Raw genomic sequence first — 14101 nt, 5'->3', positions numbered from 1 at the left:
GGGCTGGGGATGTGGCTCAGTGGTCAAGTGCCCCTGTTCAATCCCCAGTATTAAAAAAAAAGAAAAGAAATGAATAATCAGATTTGAAGAATGACCATGATTTAAAAACAGTTGAAGAGGCTGACTTATCCAGGTGGAGATCCAGGGTGAGAAGAGGAGTCCTGGTCAGCTGGAGAAGCAGACTGACTACTCTCTGGACACCTGCCACCACCTGGTTGAACAGCACCTTGGTGACAGTAGCTACAGAAAACCTCAAGAAACCCAAAGGAACTTTGCATATCGATTCAAAGTTAAAACCCAATGTAGAAAAGTTCTGTCCAGAAAACAGGATCAAGTTCCTTATTAAAATTTTTAGAAAACAAAACAAAACACTGGTAGCATTTAATATTGAATCTTTGTGTTTTCTAGGTTTTATCATAATCACATACAAGGAAGAAAACACGACGATTTCCACCACCCTGTCTGGATGCCTCTCCTCTCTCCTGCTTACCCCATGTCCATGACCTGGGACAGGTGGGAGCACTGAGAGACCACCAGGACAGCACGGGGCGGCCGTTCTGCACCTGAGCTGCCCAATGTTGCCCATCACGCCCAACCTCAGAAAGGCAGTCTGACCTCGCCGTCCACACATCACACCTCTGGGGAGAGAGCCACCACCTTATCCCAGAGTGACATGTGTCTGATGTCAACATACTCCTATCTTTCCTTTGCACAAAAGAAATTGTGATCATCTTTCTGAGCCTCCACCCCAAGCTGATGACCGGGAAGTATATTCTACATTGTGATGGCCATCAAAGGCACATCACAGAGCCATGGAAATCACAGATTACAGATGAACAGTAAAAAACATTTACACTATGAAATTAAGTTCAAAACACCGAAAGTGTATAGTATGTGCTCAGGCTATAAACACAAAAAAGGCAAAGAACAAAACATTTAAATAATGTTAAGACTGTCAGAATTAGGAAATTTTTATTTTAAAAATTTTTCAATATTGTCATCAATTACAAAGATAATAACATTTTCTAAGAGTTGAATGAAAGACAATGGGTCAGCAAGCAGCTGTGGTTACTATGTTACACATCTCTGGACAGATGTAGCAAAAATGCTTTCAGGCCAGGGTCCTGAAGCCCAGGATAAAGTGGGGCCCACCCTTTGCAATGCTGCAGAGTAGAGAGGCGATTCCAGCCTAGGTTACCTCTGCATTCCAATTCCACATGACCCCCAAACACAGAGCTGCTCCATCTAAGGAAGGGCCTCAAAGTCACAACCAAAAATATCTCATCAATTTGTTGAGAAAAGAGAATTACCAAATTAATCCTAGGTTCTGAAAAGGAAAACAAAAGTAGAGCTGACACCTCACAACCAGTAATTTGGAATCCCGTCCTAGACAGTCAGACCTTTGCTGGCTCCTGCTGTGGTCAACACTGACACGTTTACTAGAACGCACTCTGAGTAGCTAAAGCTTACTGAGCACCTGACTATGTGTCAGCACTGAGTGCTCAGTGCTAACCCATCTCCTTCTCTGTAGCATACCAGGCAGACAGCTGGCACACTGTGGCAAGGACAGGCAAGCACCATGTGAGACCATGTAAGGCCCCCCTCAGCTCCCACAGGCCCCCCTCAGTCCCCCTCAGCTCCCGCAGCCCCCCTCAGCTCCTGCAGGCCCCCACTCAGCTCCCGAAGGCCCCCCTCAGCTCCCGAAGGCCCCCATCAGCTCCCGCAGGCCCCCACTCAGCTCCAGCAGGCCCCTACTCAGCTCCTGCAGGACCCCTCAGCTTCTGCAGGACCCCTCAGCTTTCGCAGGACCCCCTCAGCCCCCCTCAGCTCCCGCAGGACCCCCTCAGCTCCTGCAGGTCCACATACAGGCTTCCTCCTCTGTGGATGCCACAGAGCAATCAACCCACAAAGGCTCCTTCCTTAGCCAAGGTGGCTTGGTCATGTTTAAAGTGAATGGAAATGAAGTCAGCCTGCAGACTCCATGCAGGAAGGGGCTGGAACATCAAGAGTCCCTATCTCAGGGGAGGTGTGTGCCAAGGAGAGGAACCTGGAGCTGCTGTCTTTTCCATCTTGCATCTGAATGCCACTCTGCTACCAGACAGCTGGGAGACAGTGCAGACTGCCTGGCTCAATGGACTCTTCTCCTCTTTTAAAAAAAGTAACCCTGCAAAGCCTAGCACCAGGGCAGTGCATGGTCAGCACTGACATCTCTGCTGCTTGGAACCCTACAATAGAGCATCCCGTGGCATTCGGCTACGCAGGAGCCCATGCTTTTATCATGATTGTAAACCTGAACTACGTAAATAAGAAGAAAAATTACCTGAAGCATTGTCGAGAAATGCCTTATTGCTTCATCGTAGAGACCACTGCCAATCAACACATAAGCAATTGCTGTAAAGTAAGACACACAAATGTTAAGGACAGAACCAAGGGCTCTGACAGCATCAGGGCTGAATGCTCGGCTGACACGCAGGGGCAGCTGCAGGGCTGGGAGCAGCAGGGCCACTGGACTCTCCACTCCCACCCCGGCACTGGCTAGCCAGCCTCAGTGCCTCCAGCTGTGGTGATGGAGGTCTCCAGGCTGCCTTCTGTTTCCCACATCTTTACTGGTGCGTTACAGTTGCACACAATGGCAGGGTCTGTTGTCACATATTCATACGTGCAATACTGTCACTCTCAAACCCCAGAGACCTTTGTGATGTCTCCTGCCTATATGCCAGGGAGCGGGGAATGGCCCAAGCACTGTGGCATAGCGTGGGCCTGTGACTTCATCATGAGCATCCAGAGAAATGCCCGCAGCCTCAGGAATCTGTTCCTGGGGTGCTGAGCCCACTGCCCGCTCCCCAGCTAAGATGCCTGGCAGTGCTGAGCAGGGTGACTCGCCCAGCAGTCAGGCTCTCCCCCCGCAACCAAGACACAGCCATGGCCTGTGAAGGACTCACACAGAGGAAGGCAGTTCTGATCTAAGGGTCGGGAAAGTGGTGTTCTGAAATCAGAGCTATGGAAACCATCTGAGACACAGTGACATTCTGACTCCACTCTCACCCAGCAAACTGCCAACAAGCCAGGGTGGTGGCATGTGCCTGTCACCTCAGCACTGGAGGACCATTTGAATCCAGGAGGCAGAAACCAGCCTGGGCAGCACAGCAAGACTCCATCTCAAAAGCCAAAACAGAGACCAAAACACATGAATAAGTCACAACATTCAGGTTACATTCCACCTGTGATATTTGCCCCCACTTTCTAATTCCTCCCCCACTTCCTAATTCCTGAAAGACATTTTGGTCCTCACTCAACGTAGTGACTATTTTGATGACATTTTTTGCATAAAAGCCATCTGTTTCTGGACCTAACGGGTGCAGACAGGCAACTCACTGCTGCTGTTGAGAGCACACACTTCCTGCCAAAGAGAAGCAACAAACACTTAACAGAGACACACTAAATGAATAAAGAAATTTAGAAAAATCTTTAAAAGTGCCCAAGAAAAATAATAGCTCAAAAAAACTGAGCACAATACACCAGAGCTTTGGAGCATTCTCCAAAACAAAACAAAGGCTGAAATATCTCATCAATTTGTTGAGAAAAGAGAATTACCAACTTAATCCTAGGCGTAGAGAATGGAGTTGTTTTGAAAAGATAGATTAAGGCCAAACTCATGTTCAGAAGGAGAAGAATGGACAGCACCTGGGTATTTTCTCAATGGGGAGGTGGACATCAGGAGCTGGCTCAGTCCTGCCCCTTTGCCACATCAACTCCTCATTCCCTAGCTGCAGGGAGGGACAATCTGCAGACGAGGACATGAGGCTGTGGTAACTAGAAGAGCTGGGGTGACTGAAGCCAAACAGCTGTGAGTTAGGCCAGTGAACCAGGCCCTGGTGCACAGCTTGCCTCCTTACCACTGGCTGTACAGAAGCAGCACAGGTCCATCCTGGGGACCCCACGTGCAGGCTGCCTTGCAAATGCAGAGGCACAGGGACAGAACTGCAGGGCCAGGCTTCTGCAGACAGGACAAGGAGAGCTGGACTCCAGTTCAGGTCCACATGGTCCTGGAGACCTCAGTCACTTCTCACCATGTCAAGACCCACCTACCTACCTACCCAAATCAACAGTATCTCTTGAATGAACAAATGAATAGAGATTATAAAAAACAAGCAGAGGAGTTTAGGGGAAAATATACTTTAGGACTATATTTAAATTTTTGTCCAAGGCTTGGCTATTCAATTCCACTCGAATAACATCAAATGCAATTCCCAAATCTTTCCATCTAAAGAAAAAACCCAAAGTTTAAAAAAAGAACCTAATCCAAAACACTCACAAACATAAATAACTAGTAGAATCTAAGTTTTGTTGTGGGAAAACAAAGTCATAACAGATAAATGAAGAGCTATAATTTTCAGCAATCTCCACCAGCTAGCACCTCCTAGCAACTCTATACCACAGAAGACATTCCTCCAGGAAGAATCACTGTCCCTCGAAAGACCCCAAACTCCTCAGGGCCCATGGGAAAAACTTCACCACTGTGTCTGCTGCGGGGACCCAGCGGCAGGTGAGGTGTGGCAGTGGCCTGTCCGCGCCCCTCTCTCCCTCCCTTCAGGTGAGCTCACTAGGCCATGAGGAGGCACACCCAACACACACCCGACACTGTGCAAATCTGAATGAACTCTGTTCTCTACTCCCACATCCTCACACCCATAACCGTGGATTGGCCTCAGAAGTAAAATATTCTTGAACCCTGAGACTGAAGCAGATGTCCTGACACTCCATCCTGCCTTCGCTTCTTGATGACAAGCACCCAGGTGACCGACCGTCTGCTACACAGCCAGAGCTAAGGACTGTTAAGTCCATGCAAACACAGGGCTGCAGTGGCACCTACTGATGGCTGCACACAAACCTTCTCTTAAAAATGACATCCAACAAGCGGAACCTCCGTGGGGCCAGAGGCACCGTGCAAGATGCAGCCCTGCTCTGCTGCCCCACTACCTGCCTGCGTCTCGGCCTCAGTGGTAGAGGGAGGCCCAGGAGGGAGGCCCAGAGCCAGCTTACCCAGCTCTTCATTGGTGCTGTCATTGTCGGTAGCAAATGGGAACCTCTTTTGTTCTGCAATAGACCTGGCCTGGCTCTGGAAAAAAACAAAACAGAAACACATACTTTAGCTAATCACAAATGAAGAAAAACCTCTGTTAAAAACTTGTATTGTAAAATATTAAAGCTATATTTTATTTAAGTGGAAGCAGGAAGCATTTGCATTTAGTACTAACAACCATGTCTTCGAGAACACCATCTGGTGGAGCTGGTACTTCCTCTCTCCCCACTGGTTTTCGAGAGAAAGTACTGCTTTCCTTCCGTGGCAACAAACCTTGCCAGCTGCTTCAAGGACACTCCCCATCTTCACAGGGAGCGTCAATGACTTCACTCCCGTCACTCCAGTAACCAGTCCTCCAATGTGGCTTGAACACAGATACTGTGCTTTAAACTCTGGGAACGCCAATCCAGTCTAAAAGCAGGACTTCCACGGAGGGAAGCACAGCCAGCAGGGCGCAGCATCCCGCCCAGGGTGGACCCGCCCAGCTTGGAAAAAGGCCCCAGAGAAGCCAGCAGACAACACCCACGTGCAGAAGCCAGGGGACAGCAAGGTAAGGAAGTGGCCTGGTCACTGGGATGCATGCACATGCAGTCTCTGCCCACCACAAAAAGTGACAGCTGTCCTGCACTCTGGAAACAACTCGGATCTGATAAAACACACACCTGCCACCTCACCAGGAGATCTGCCACCAGGAGTGGTGACATGCCAGCCTACAGTGTGCACGTGGAAACTTAACTCCACAGCAGAGTTGCCCAGAGGCAGTCACAACACACAATCCACAGGGAAGCTAAGACCAGAAGAGACCAAGGATCTGCGGCCTTGGCAAGTCTAGAGGCTCAGAGCCGGGGACAGTGCAGTTAGTCAGAGTCCTCCTGGCCCAGCACGGACACTGTGGGCAGACAGCCATACCTGGGACACCCTGGCCAAGGCATAAGCTTCTCAGCCTCTGCCTGGGACTCCTTAGCCACAGCCCACTGGGCCTCACTGATTCAAGGAAGGGGGTTCCAAAGGTATTTCCCCGTATGCTCCTTATATGCTCCAAGTCCCAGTTAGTGGTCAGCTACAGAAAGCTCCTTGGTTTTCCCAGACAGGTGCAGAGCCAACGCACAAGACACTGCTGAAGACACAGGCCAGAGGCACCCATCTTGGGGCTCATACCTCCCTCCTCTCTCATCCAGGAGCCCCATGGAATGAAGCATCTGGAGAGACCCCTGCTGTGGAAATGTCTGCACTCTCATGGTCGAGCCCTGGCAACTAGAGAAGCTCATCAACCCCTCTGGTTCTGCCACAGGGCGGGAACTCCTCTGTGAGCCTTCTTCCAGATGCAGTATTACCAATGCAAGAACAGGGAGCCTTCTCCTGCGGGCTACTCCCAGCCCCAGCGAAGGCATTCCAGTGCCACCAGAGGAAGGGTAGGGATTTCTGTCGGAGGATGGACTCGACTCTAGGGACCTACCTGCACAGTTAAATACTTTCAGTGATGGCCAACTCACTACCTTACAAGAGCACCCCAATTGGTTTTTGACAAGTCTCAAAGTTTCTGCCACATATCAAGTTGACAACTGTCAGCAATTTAGGAAAACCAGGGGCTCACCCTCCTGTCCCAATTTCTAACTGTCTTCAATGGGTCTGACAAAAAAGCCCAGCTGTTTGGAAAACAAAGAGTAGCATAAGGGGAATTTTAAACAGATCCTCTAAGAACACAGAAAGAAAAGGACGGTAGAAACAGGCTGAGCCTGGGCACTCAGCAGCTCAGCTTCAGAGCCCCTATGAACACAAAAAGGCCTGTCCTCCTTGAGGCAGGGGCAGGCGGGGAAAAAAGCCAACATTGACAGGCAAGGGCACCCCTGAAGGTCCAGCTGGTACTGATGAGAAATGCGCGCGAGAGAGACCATGAGGGCGAGGCAAGGGAACGCGGAGCCCAGGACCCTCCTGGAGAGAAGGCCAGACATGCTTCCCTCCGCTCATGCGCTTGTCCCAGGTCAAGAACAGCCAGCCGGCCGACCTGCCTCTAGCAGTGCAAGGTGACCAGATGCCAGGTGCCCTGCCTTTCCCCTCTGCATGCAGAGCCGGGGATGCCTGTGCTTCGGGACACAGCACAGCAAGCAGGACAGAGACGCATACCAGAATCTTCTCGGTGTTGAGAGGAAGCAGGGAGTCGCAGGATGGTGAGCCTTTGGGTTCGCAGTCGGATTCGTGGAAGTTCAGAAAGGACGACTCTGAAAAGCAAGCACCCTGTCATTCTTCTCAGCATGAATTCAGCAGCTTAGCATGAACTGGAATTTCAGGAACCCACAAAACAAATGAGGACGAGGGTGGAAACGCTGTGACAGGCATCTTGTCTCCCTCTCCAGCGCCTGCAGGCCCAGGACCTTCCAGCACCCATGTGTCCATCCCCACGGCCACCCTCGAAGGGCACAAAGCCGGCTAATGGCACACGGAGGGCAGTGCAGTTGCGGCCTCTCTAACAGCAGCAGGCAGGGCGACCTGCTGGAGGCATGCTCAGCATGGGACGAAGGGCTGGAGCTGGGCCTCTGGCTCCAGGTCCTCCCGGAGCTCTTGCGTCACGTCCAGAGCGCGCGCCAGGGAGTGATGCCAAGCCAGGGAGACAGCACTAGAGAGTGTGCAGAGTCCAGCATCCAGAGCCCGTAAACCACCACTCAACAAGACATGGGCCAAGTGGAAAAGGCAGCAGAGGGCTCAAGGAGGAGCCTCCAGAGGTCCAAGTGGCCCCCTATACATGAAATGATTCTATCATTTATAAAAATGCAAAGTAGACCACAATGAGGACTTCCTCACACCCCTATGATGGCCAACTTAAAAAGAAGAAAACAAGTGTTGGCAAGGATGTAGGAGAACTGGGAACTTTGGGTCTTGCAGGTAAGAAGGTAAAATGGAACAGCCACTATGGAGAGCAGTTTTGCATTTTCTCAAAAAGTTATGCACGGAATCATCACATGACCCAGTGATTCCAGGCCCAGGTACAGAACTGAGAATAGGGACTCAAACATGTGCCGTGAACACTCGCTCACAGCAGCTCTGTTCACAACAGTCCACATGTGCAACAAGGATGAAGAGACACCTAGAGCTGTGTCTGCAGTGGACTGTCACTCAGCCACACACTGAAGTGCTGAAGCACCTGACCCATGGAAGAACCTCCAAAACATGAGGCCAAGACAAAAGGTCACAGGTCACAAAGCACCACTGGCAAGAAATGCCCAGAACAGGTCTGTCTGCAGAGACAGCGCAGACTGCTGGTGGTCAGGGGAGGGGAATGGGAGAAATGCTTCATGAGCAGGGCAGACCTGCTCTGAGGAGCCCTGCCACATCTGCATGTCCTGTGAGCACCTGGAACCGTTCACTTTAAAACAGTCATACCTATTATCCCAGCAACTCGAGAATTTGAGGCAGGAGAACTGCAAGTTAAAGGCCAGCTCAGTAACTTAGCCAGACCTTGTTTCAAAATAAAAAAGACTGGCTGGGAGTTGTGGGAGACCAACCTTGCACGTGACTAAGTCACACTCCCCAGCTGGGTGCTGAGGTGCTCAGTCAAAGAAATGTGGCAGAGCTTTCCCCACCCTTCTTGGGTTCGAGGGTCAATGTCTCATGCATGGGTGTGTCTTGCTATAGCCCCATGGGTGAAGCTATGCTCACCTGTTCCTTTGTAATATAACTCCTTGCTCTGTTTAGGGTAGAATTTTCCATGGAAGTTCCTCGTGTGTCCCTTCTCTTACTGTGCCCTTGGGTGTGGCCTACCCAGGTGTCAGTCAACCTGCTGACAGTGGACATCATGAAAATAGACTCAGCCCCCTGAAACCTGGCCCCTTTCCTCATTTGAATAGCTTCTCCTTAATAAAAGGGGTCAGCGTGTGCTCTCTCTCTCTTCCTGCGGACCCTTAGGGTCAGAGGAGCTGTCACAGCGACCCCAAAGAAAAAGGTATTTGTGTCTCTTGTGTGGTTATTTTGCACAGCCCAGTTAGCCCAATTCAACTGGAGTGACCCCTGAGCCTTTTAGTCCCGAGAACAGAAACCAGGCAGGGAGTGAAGGCGGACGCCTGTAATCTTGGTGGCTCAGGAGGCTGAAGCAGGAGGACTGCTGGTTCAAAGCCAGCCTCAGCAGCTTAGTGAGACCCTGAGCAACTCGGCAAGACCCTGTCTCTAAATAAAATATTCTTTAAAATATTTTATTTAGGGGCTGTAGCTCAGTGGTAGAGCGCTCGCCTAGCAAGTGCGAGGCCTTGGGTTCGATCCTCAGTGCCACATAAAAATAAATAAAGGTATTGTGTCCGTCTACAACTAAAAATAAATATTAAAAAATAAAAAGGACTGGGATGTGGCTCCACTGAGTACCCCCATTCAATTGAGTACCCCCATTCAATCCCTGGTATAAAAAGAAAAATTAGGGGCTGGGGATGTGGCTCAAGCGGTAGCGCGCTCGCCTGGCGTGCGTGCGGCCCGGATTCGATCCTCAGCACCACATACAAACAAAGATGTTGTGTCCGCCAATAAAATAAAAAATAAATAAATATTAAAATTCTCTCTCTCTCTCCCTCTCTCTTAAAATAAAATAAAAAAAGAAAAAGAAAAACTAAAAGACCAGGGACGTGGCTCAATGATTAAGCATCCCTGGGTTCAGTCCCTTGGACAAACGTAATAATAAAATAAAGTGGTCAATATCATTATGAGACCCTCACCTCAACTATTTTAAAAAGCTATGTCCTATGGGCTGGGGATGTGGCTCAAGCGGTAGCGCGCTCGCCTGGCATGTGTGCGACCCGGGTTCGATCCTCAGCACCACATACCAACAAAGATGCTGTGACTGCCGAGAACTAAAAAAAAAAAAAAAAAAAAAGCTATGTCCTAATTGAGCAGCCAATTCAGCACAACCAGTTATATATTGTCTGCTTTTTGAGATAGGGTCTTGCTACCTTGCCCAGGCTGTCTCAAACTCCTGCCTCCAGTTCCTGAACACTGGGCCCAAAGATGTGTCCCCTACAACACACTATACATATGTGACAGCCCATATACACTATCCATTTCTTAGAGAGGAAAAGCATTGGTTCTCCTCCCCTCTTTGGCTGTACAGGTTAATAGTGGTTACTACAAAAATTGTCTCAAAACACATCACAGAATTTTACTGTTCTCTGGACATTTCTTTACTGCTGCAGAATGTGACGGCAGGAGCAAGGTTATAAACCACCTCACGTCCTGATGGCCTCCGCAACCTGCTTGCCTGGTTCACGCTGTACCAGTTCCCACTGTTCACTTGCTCTCCTGCTCCCTGTGGCTCATCTACTTTACCCTCTCTTTTTGGAATGGCCTAAGAATTTGTTACTCTGGGGTGTTTCTTGTGCTTAAAAAAATACATAAAGCCACTGACCACCGTAACCATTTTAAGCCTGCAGCCTAGTATTGCTGGGTACACTCACACAGATGCAAAACAGCTCTCCAGAACTTATTTTAAATATATGCTTTATTCTACTTTATTCTATTAAAAAAACAACTCTTGGGCCAATTTGTCAGTCTTACTACTGCTGTTTTAATCCATTTACTAGAGCTTTCTTCCATTGAGTCCTTACAACTTCCCTCATTTCGTCTTTTCACTTTTCAAGTTAGCCACCTCAGCTCCTTTACTCTCTTTCTTCTTTGATGCTAAGTCAGGATGTGACGGCAAGAAGAGAGACCACTGAAAGAACAGGGCTGGGAGGCAGGGCCGGCAGAGCACGGAAAGATCTGGCCAGAGGCTGGATCTGGGTTGAAATGCAGGGTCTCAGTGTAGAGAGAGGTCAGCTTGGAGACAAGCCAGGGCATGCTGAGAGGGAAGGCACGGGTCTCTGGGTGTGCAAGGAGGGAAGACGTGGTGTGGGCCAGGGATGGGGCCGCAGAGGGCAAGCAGTCCAGGGGCAGGAGGGGGAGGGGCCGCAGAGGGGGAGGGGCCGCAGAGGGGGAGTGGTCCAGGGGCAGGGTCTAAGCCAGTGCTTGTGAAGTGCCACACAGAAGCCACCTGCAGGCCTGGAGGAAATAAATGCTACAGACAGGGTCTGTGGCTGTGGCTCAGTGGTACAGCACTCAACTAGCACATGAGACTTGTCAGTCTTACTACATGAGAGGTGCTAGGTTGATCCTCAGCACCACGTAAACATAAATAAATAAAATAAAGGTATGATGTCTAATTACAACTAAAAATATTAAAAAAAAAAAAAAAGCTACAGGCAGGGCCCGGACAACCACTAGCCCATGTGGATGGCCTCTGAACGGGCTCAGGAAATCCACCCTTAAGAAAAGAGCTGGGTCCGGGGGAAGGATACAGGGACAGGGAGGATGGGGGATGACACCTGTGGGCACTGACTTGGCAACTCACTTTCTTAAAAAAAAAAAAACACTAGCTATTCTCTGAAATGTCCTAGCTCTTGGCTATAACACTGTCCAAAAACTCATCATGGTCTTCATATCTCATTATACTTTATTATTCCTAAAGAATGATGTTTATTTTTTGTCATTTTTCTATATCAGGCTTGCTCGGTAATTGTCTAAATTTTACTGGTATTTTCAAAGAACTAGTTCTTATATTTAATTCTATTCTTTCCCTGACTTCCAGTTTAATTGGTTCAGAGGAGACATGACGAGAACGCCGGAGGCTGTGCGAGCATAGATGCAGTTGGTGCCTGGCTGGCCGTCTGACTGGGTACGTCCTCCAGTGTCTCAGCCTCGCGCTCTCACCTTCAGGATAGGGAGAGCCACACACCTCCACACAGGACACTGTGGGGACTCAGGACATGGACCACAATGCCCGATGCTAGCACAGGCTGAGAGCCCCTTATCTGAACCACTGGAGACTGGAAATGTTTCAGATTTTGAATGTTTTCCAATTTTGGAATACTTACATATACATAATAAGTTATCTTGGGGAGGAAAACCAGGTCTAAATATGAAGTTTATTTATGTTTCATAGATATCTTATACACATAGTCTGAAGGCAGTTTAATAAAGCATTTTAAATAATTTTGTACATGAAACAGTTTCATGGTATGAAAATTTCCACTTGTGATTTTTTTCTCTGTTGATTTCTTCTTTCTGCTTTCCTTATTTTCAGACCAAAATAGCACTTTCCAGTTTTCATATGCTTCACAAACTCTTTTTTTCCTTAATTTTCTGAATATACGTTATACCCATCATACACACAGGAGAACAGCTCAGCAATAAGGAATGTGTTTGAGATCAGGAGACTAGCAAAGCTACTGTAAAACAACTCAGAGACAAAGACTTTCTACTGTGGACTATAAAGTAAGTACATAATTAATTCCTCAGAACAAGGATCCACAAATTTTAATGTAATCCAATCAAAGCTACATCAGCCTACATACAAGTACCAACCCATGCAAAGAACAGGAGAACAGGAGAAAAGGTTCCAGCCAGCTGCAAGAGTGGAACAACGTGCCAGGCAGACTGTGTAGTGCAGTCCAGGACAGGGAGGGAGGCTGAAGACACACTTAGTGCACACACTTTCAAGAGCAAGATCTTCCCAGAAACTCAATCCTGTGGTCAGACACCTGGGAGCCTGTGACTGCTTCAGGCAGTGACAGAGGTGACAAGTGACAGGGAAGGAAGCCCCTAAGAGCACTCCAAGGAGACTGGGAAAGTGGCAGAGTAGCCCGCTGGCCTTGTGTGCAGGTCAGCAGATGGGGGCCTCCCAAGTATAGGGGAGAGAGCCGCAACCCTAAGCTAGATCTTGATTCAGAGAGGACAGTAGAGAAAGCATCCAAATGAGACTTCACCAAAAGCTTTAAAATGCATGGCTATTGTTTGTGTTATTTCACATTACACAAGTTGTTCACTTCATGAAAATTCCCTGAGCTACACAGACTTGTGATGTGTATTTTTTTGCATATGTCATATTTTAAGAAAAGGTAAAAAATAAAAGACAATAGAAGGAAGACGTTGGAAAGTCAAAAGTACCCAAATTGGCTGGAAACAGTAGCTCACACCCGCAGTCCCAGTGGCTCACACCTTCTGGCATAATGCTATACACCTGCTGGCCCAGTGGCTCACACCTGCAGTCCCAGTGGCTCACACCTGCTGGCACAGCGGCTGGGGAGGCTGAGGCAAGAGGGTTGCAAGTTCAAGGCCAACCTTATCTACTTAGCAAGACCCTAGCTCAAAATAAAACATAAAAAGGGCTGGAATGTGGCTTAGTGGTTAAGTGCACCCAGGTTCAAACCCTGGTATAAAAAATAAATAAACAAATAAATATAAAGAACAGCCAATCTCTGTAACTCTAATAAGTCTGTTTAACTTATTTAAGTTGAGCCCAAGTCAGCAACCTCTGAGAGAGCACACCATAAGGGAACACACCTTGCCAGCCAGCCTGGTGTCCTGCGGGTGCAGCCAGACACCTGCCATCTGCTGGAGAGGCTCCCTGAGGTATTCAGGGCCCTGCCATTCCCCAGCCATGCCAGCGTGTGCAGATGTGAGCCCAGGACAGGACTGGGTGCAGCTCAGAGTTAGAGCTCTTGTCTAGCATGCATTAGACCCTGGTCAACCCCCAGCAACACAAAATCAATCATCAACCAACCAATCCCAGGCTGCATGACCCTCTGGCCTCCCACAGAGGTTTAAAAAAAAAAAATCGGCCCTCACCACATGTGTTTGGTAGTGAGCAGATGTTCTAAACCAACCCTCACCACATGTGTTTGGTGGTGTGCAGACCTTCTAAACAGTGACACAACTCATTTGTGTTTTAGGCACCAGAGAGGGAACCCAGGCCTTGCACATGTTGGGAAAGTGATCTGTTGTGGGAGACCAACCTTACACGTGACTGGGTTACACTCCCCAGCTGGGTGTTGAGGCACTCAGTCGAAGAAATGTGGCAGAGCTTTCCCCACCCTTCTTGGGTGCGAGGGTTGGTGTCTTGTGCATGGGTGTGTCTTACTACAGCCCCATGGGTGAAGCTATGCTCACCTGTTCCTTTGTGATATAACCCCTTGCCCTGTTTAGGATAGAATCTTCCATGGAAGTGCC

The 14101-nt window shown here is 48.8% G+C and overlaps 1 protein-coding gene across 7 annotated transcripts in view; it reads right to left on the bottom strand.

Annotated features, from left to right (window-relative positions):
• The window catches only part of TTC13 (tetratricopeptide repeat domain 13), a 56535-nt gene that overhangs the window by 38057 nt on the left and 4377 nt on the right, over positions 1–14101 (bottom strand). For all 7 annotated transcript variants that reach the window (XM_081298047.1, XM_081298048.1, XM_081298049.1 and 4 more), the window contains exons 2-4: positions 7208–7302; positions 5044–5119; positions 2321–2391 (exon numbers count right to left, since the gene is read on the bottom strand). In XM_081298047.1, coding sequence (XP_081154173.1) covers positions 2321–2391; positions 5044–5119; positions 7208–7302 — 242 coding nt within the window. The remainder of the gene's footprint in view (positions 1–2320; positions 2392–5043; positions 5120–7207; positions 7303–14101) is intronic.

This window comes from Spermophilus citellus, assembly GCF_964194105.1.
Source record: "Spermophilus citellus genome assembly, chromosome: 6".
NCBI classification, from domain to species: domain Eukaryota; kingdom Metazoa; phylum Chordata; class Mammalia; order Rodentia; family Sciuridae; genus Spermophilus; species Spermophilus citellus.
Note: the sequence above shows the minus strand (reverse complement) of the source record. Positions and strands in the feature narration are given on the sequence as shown.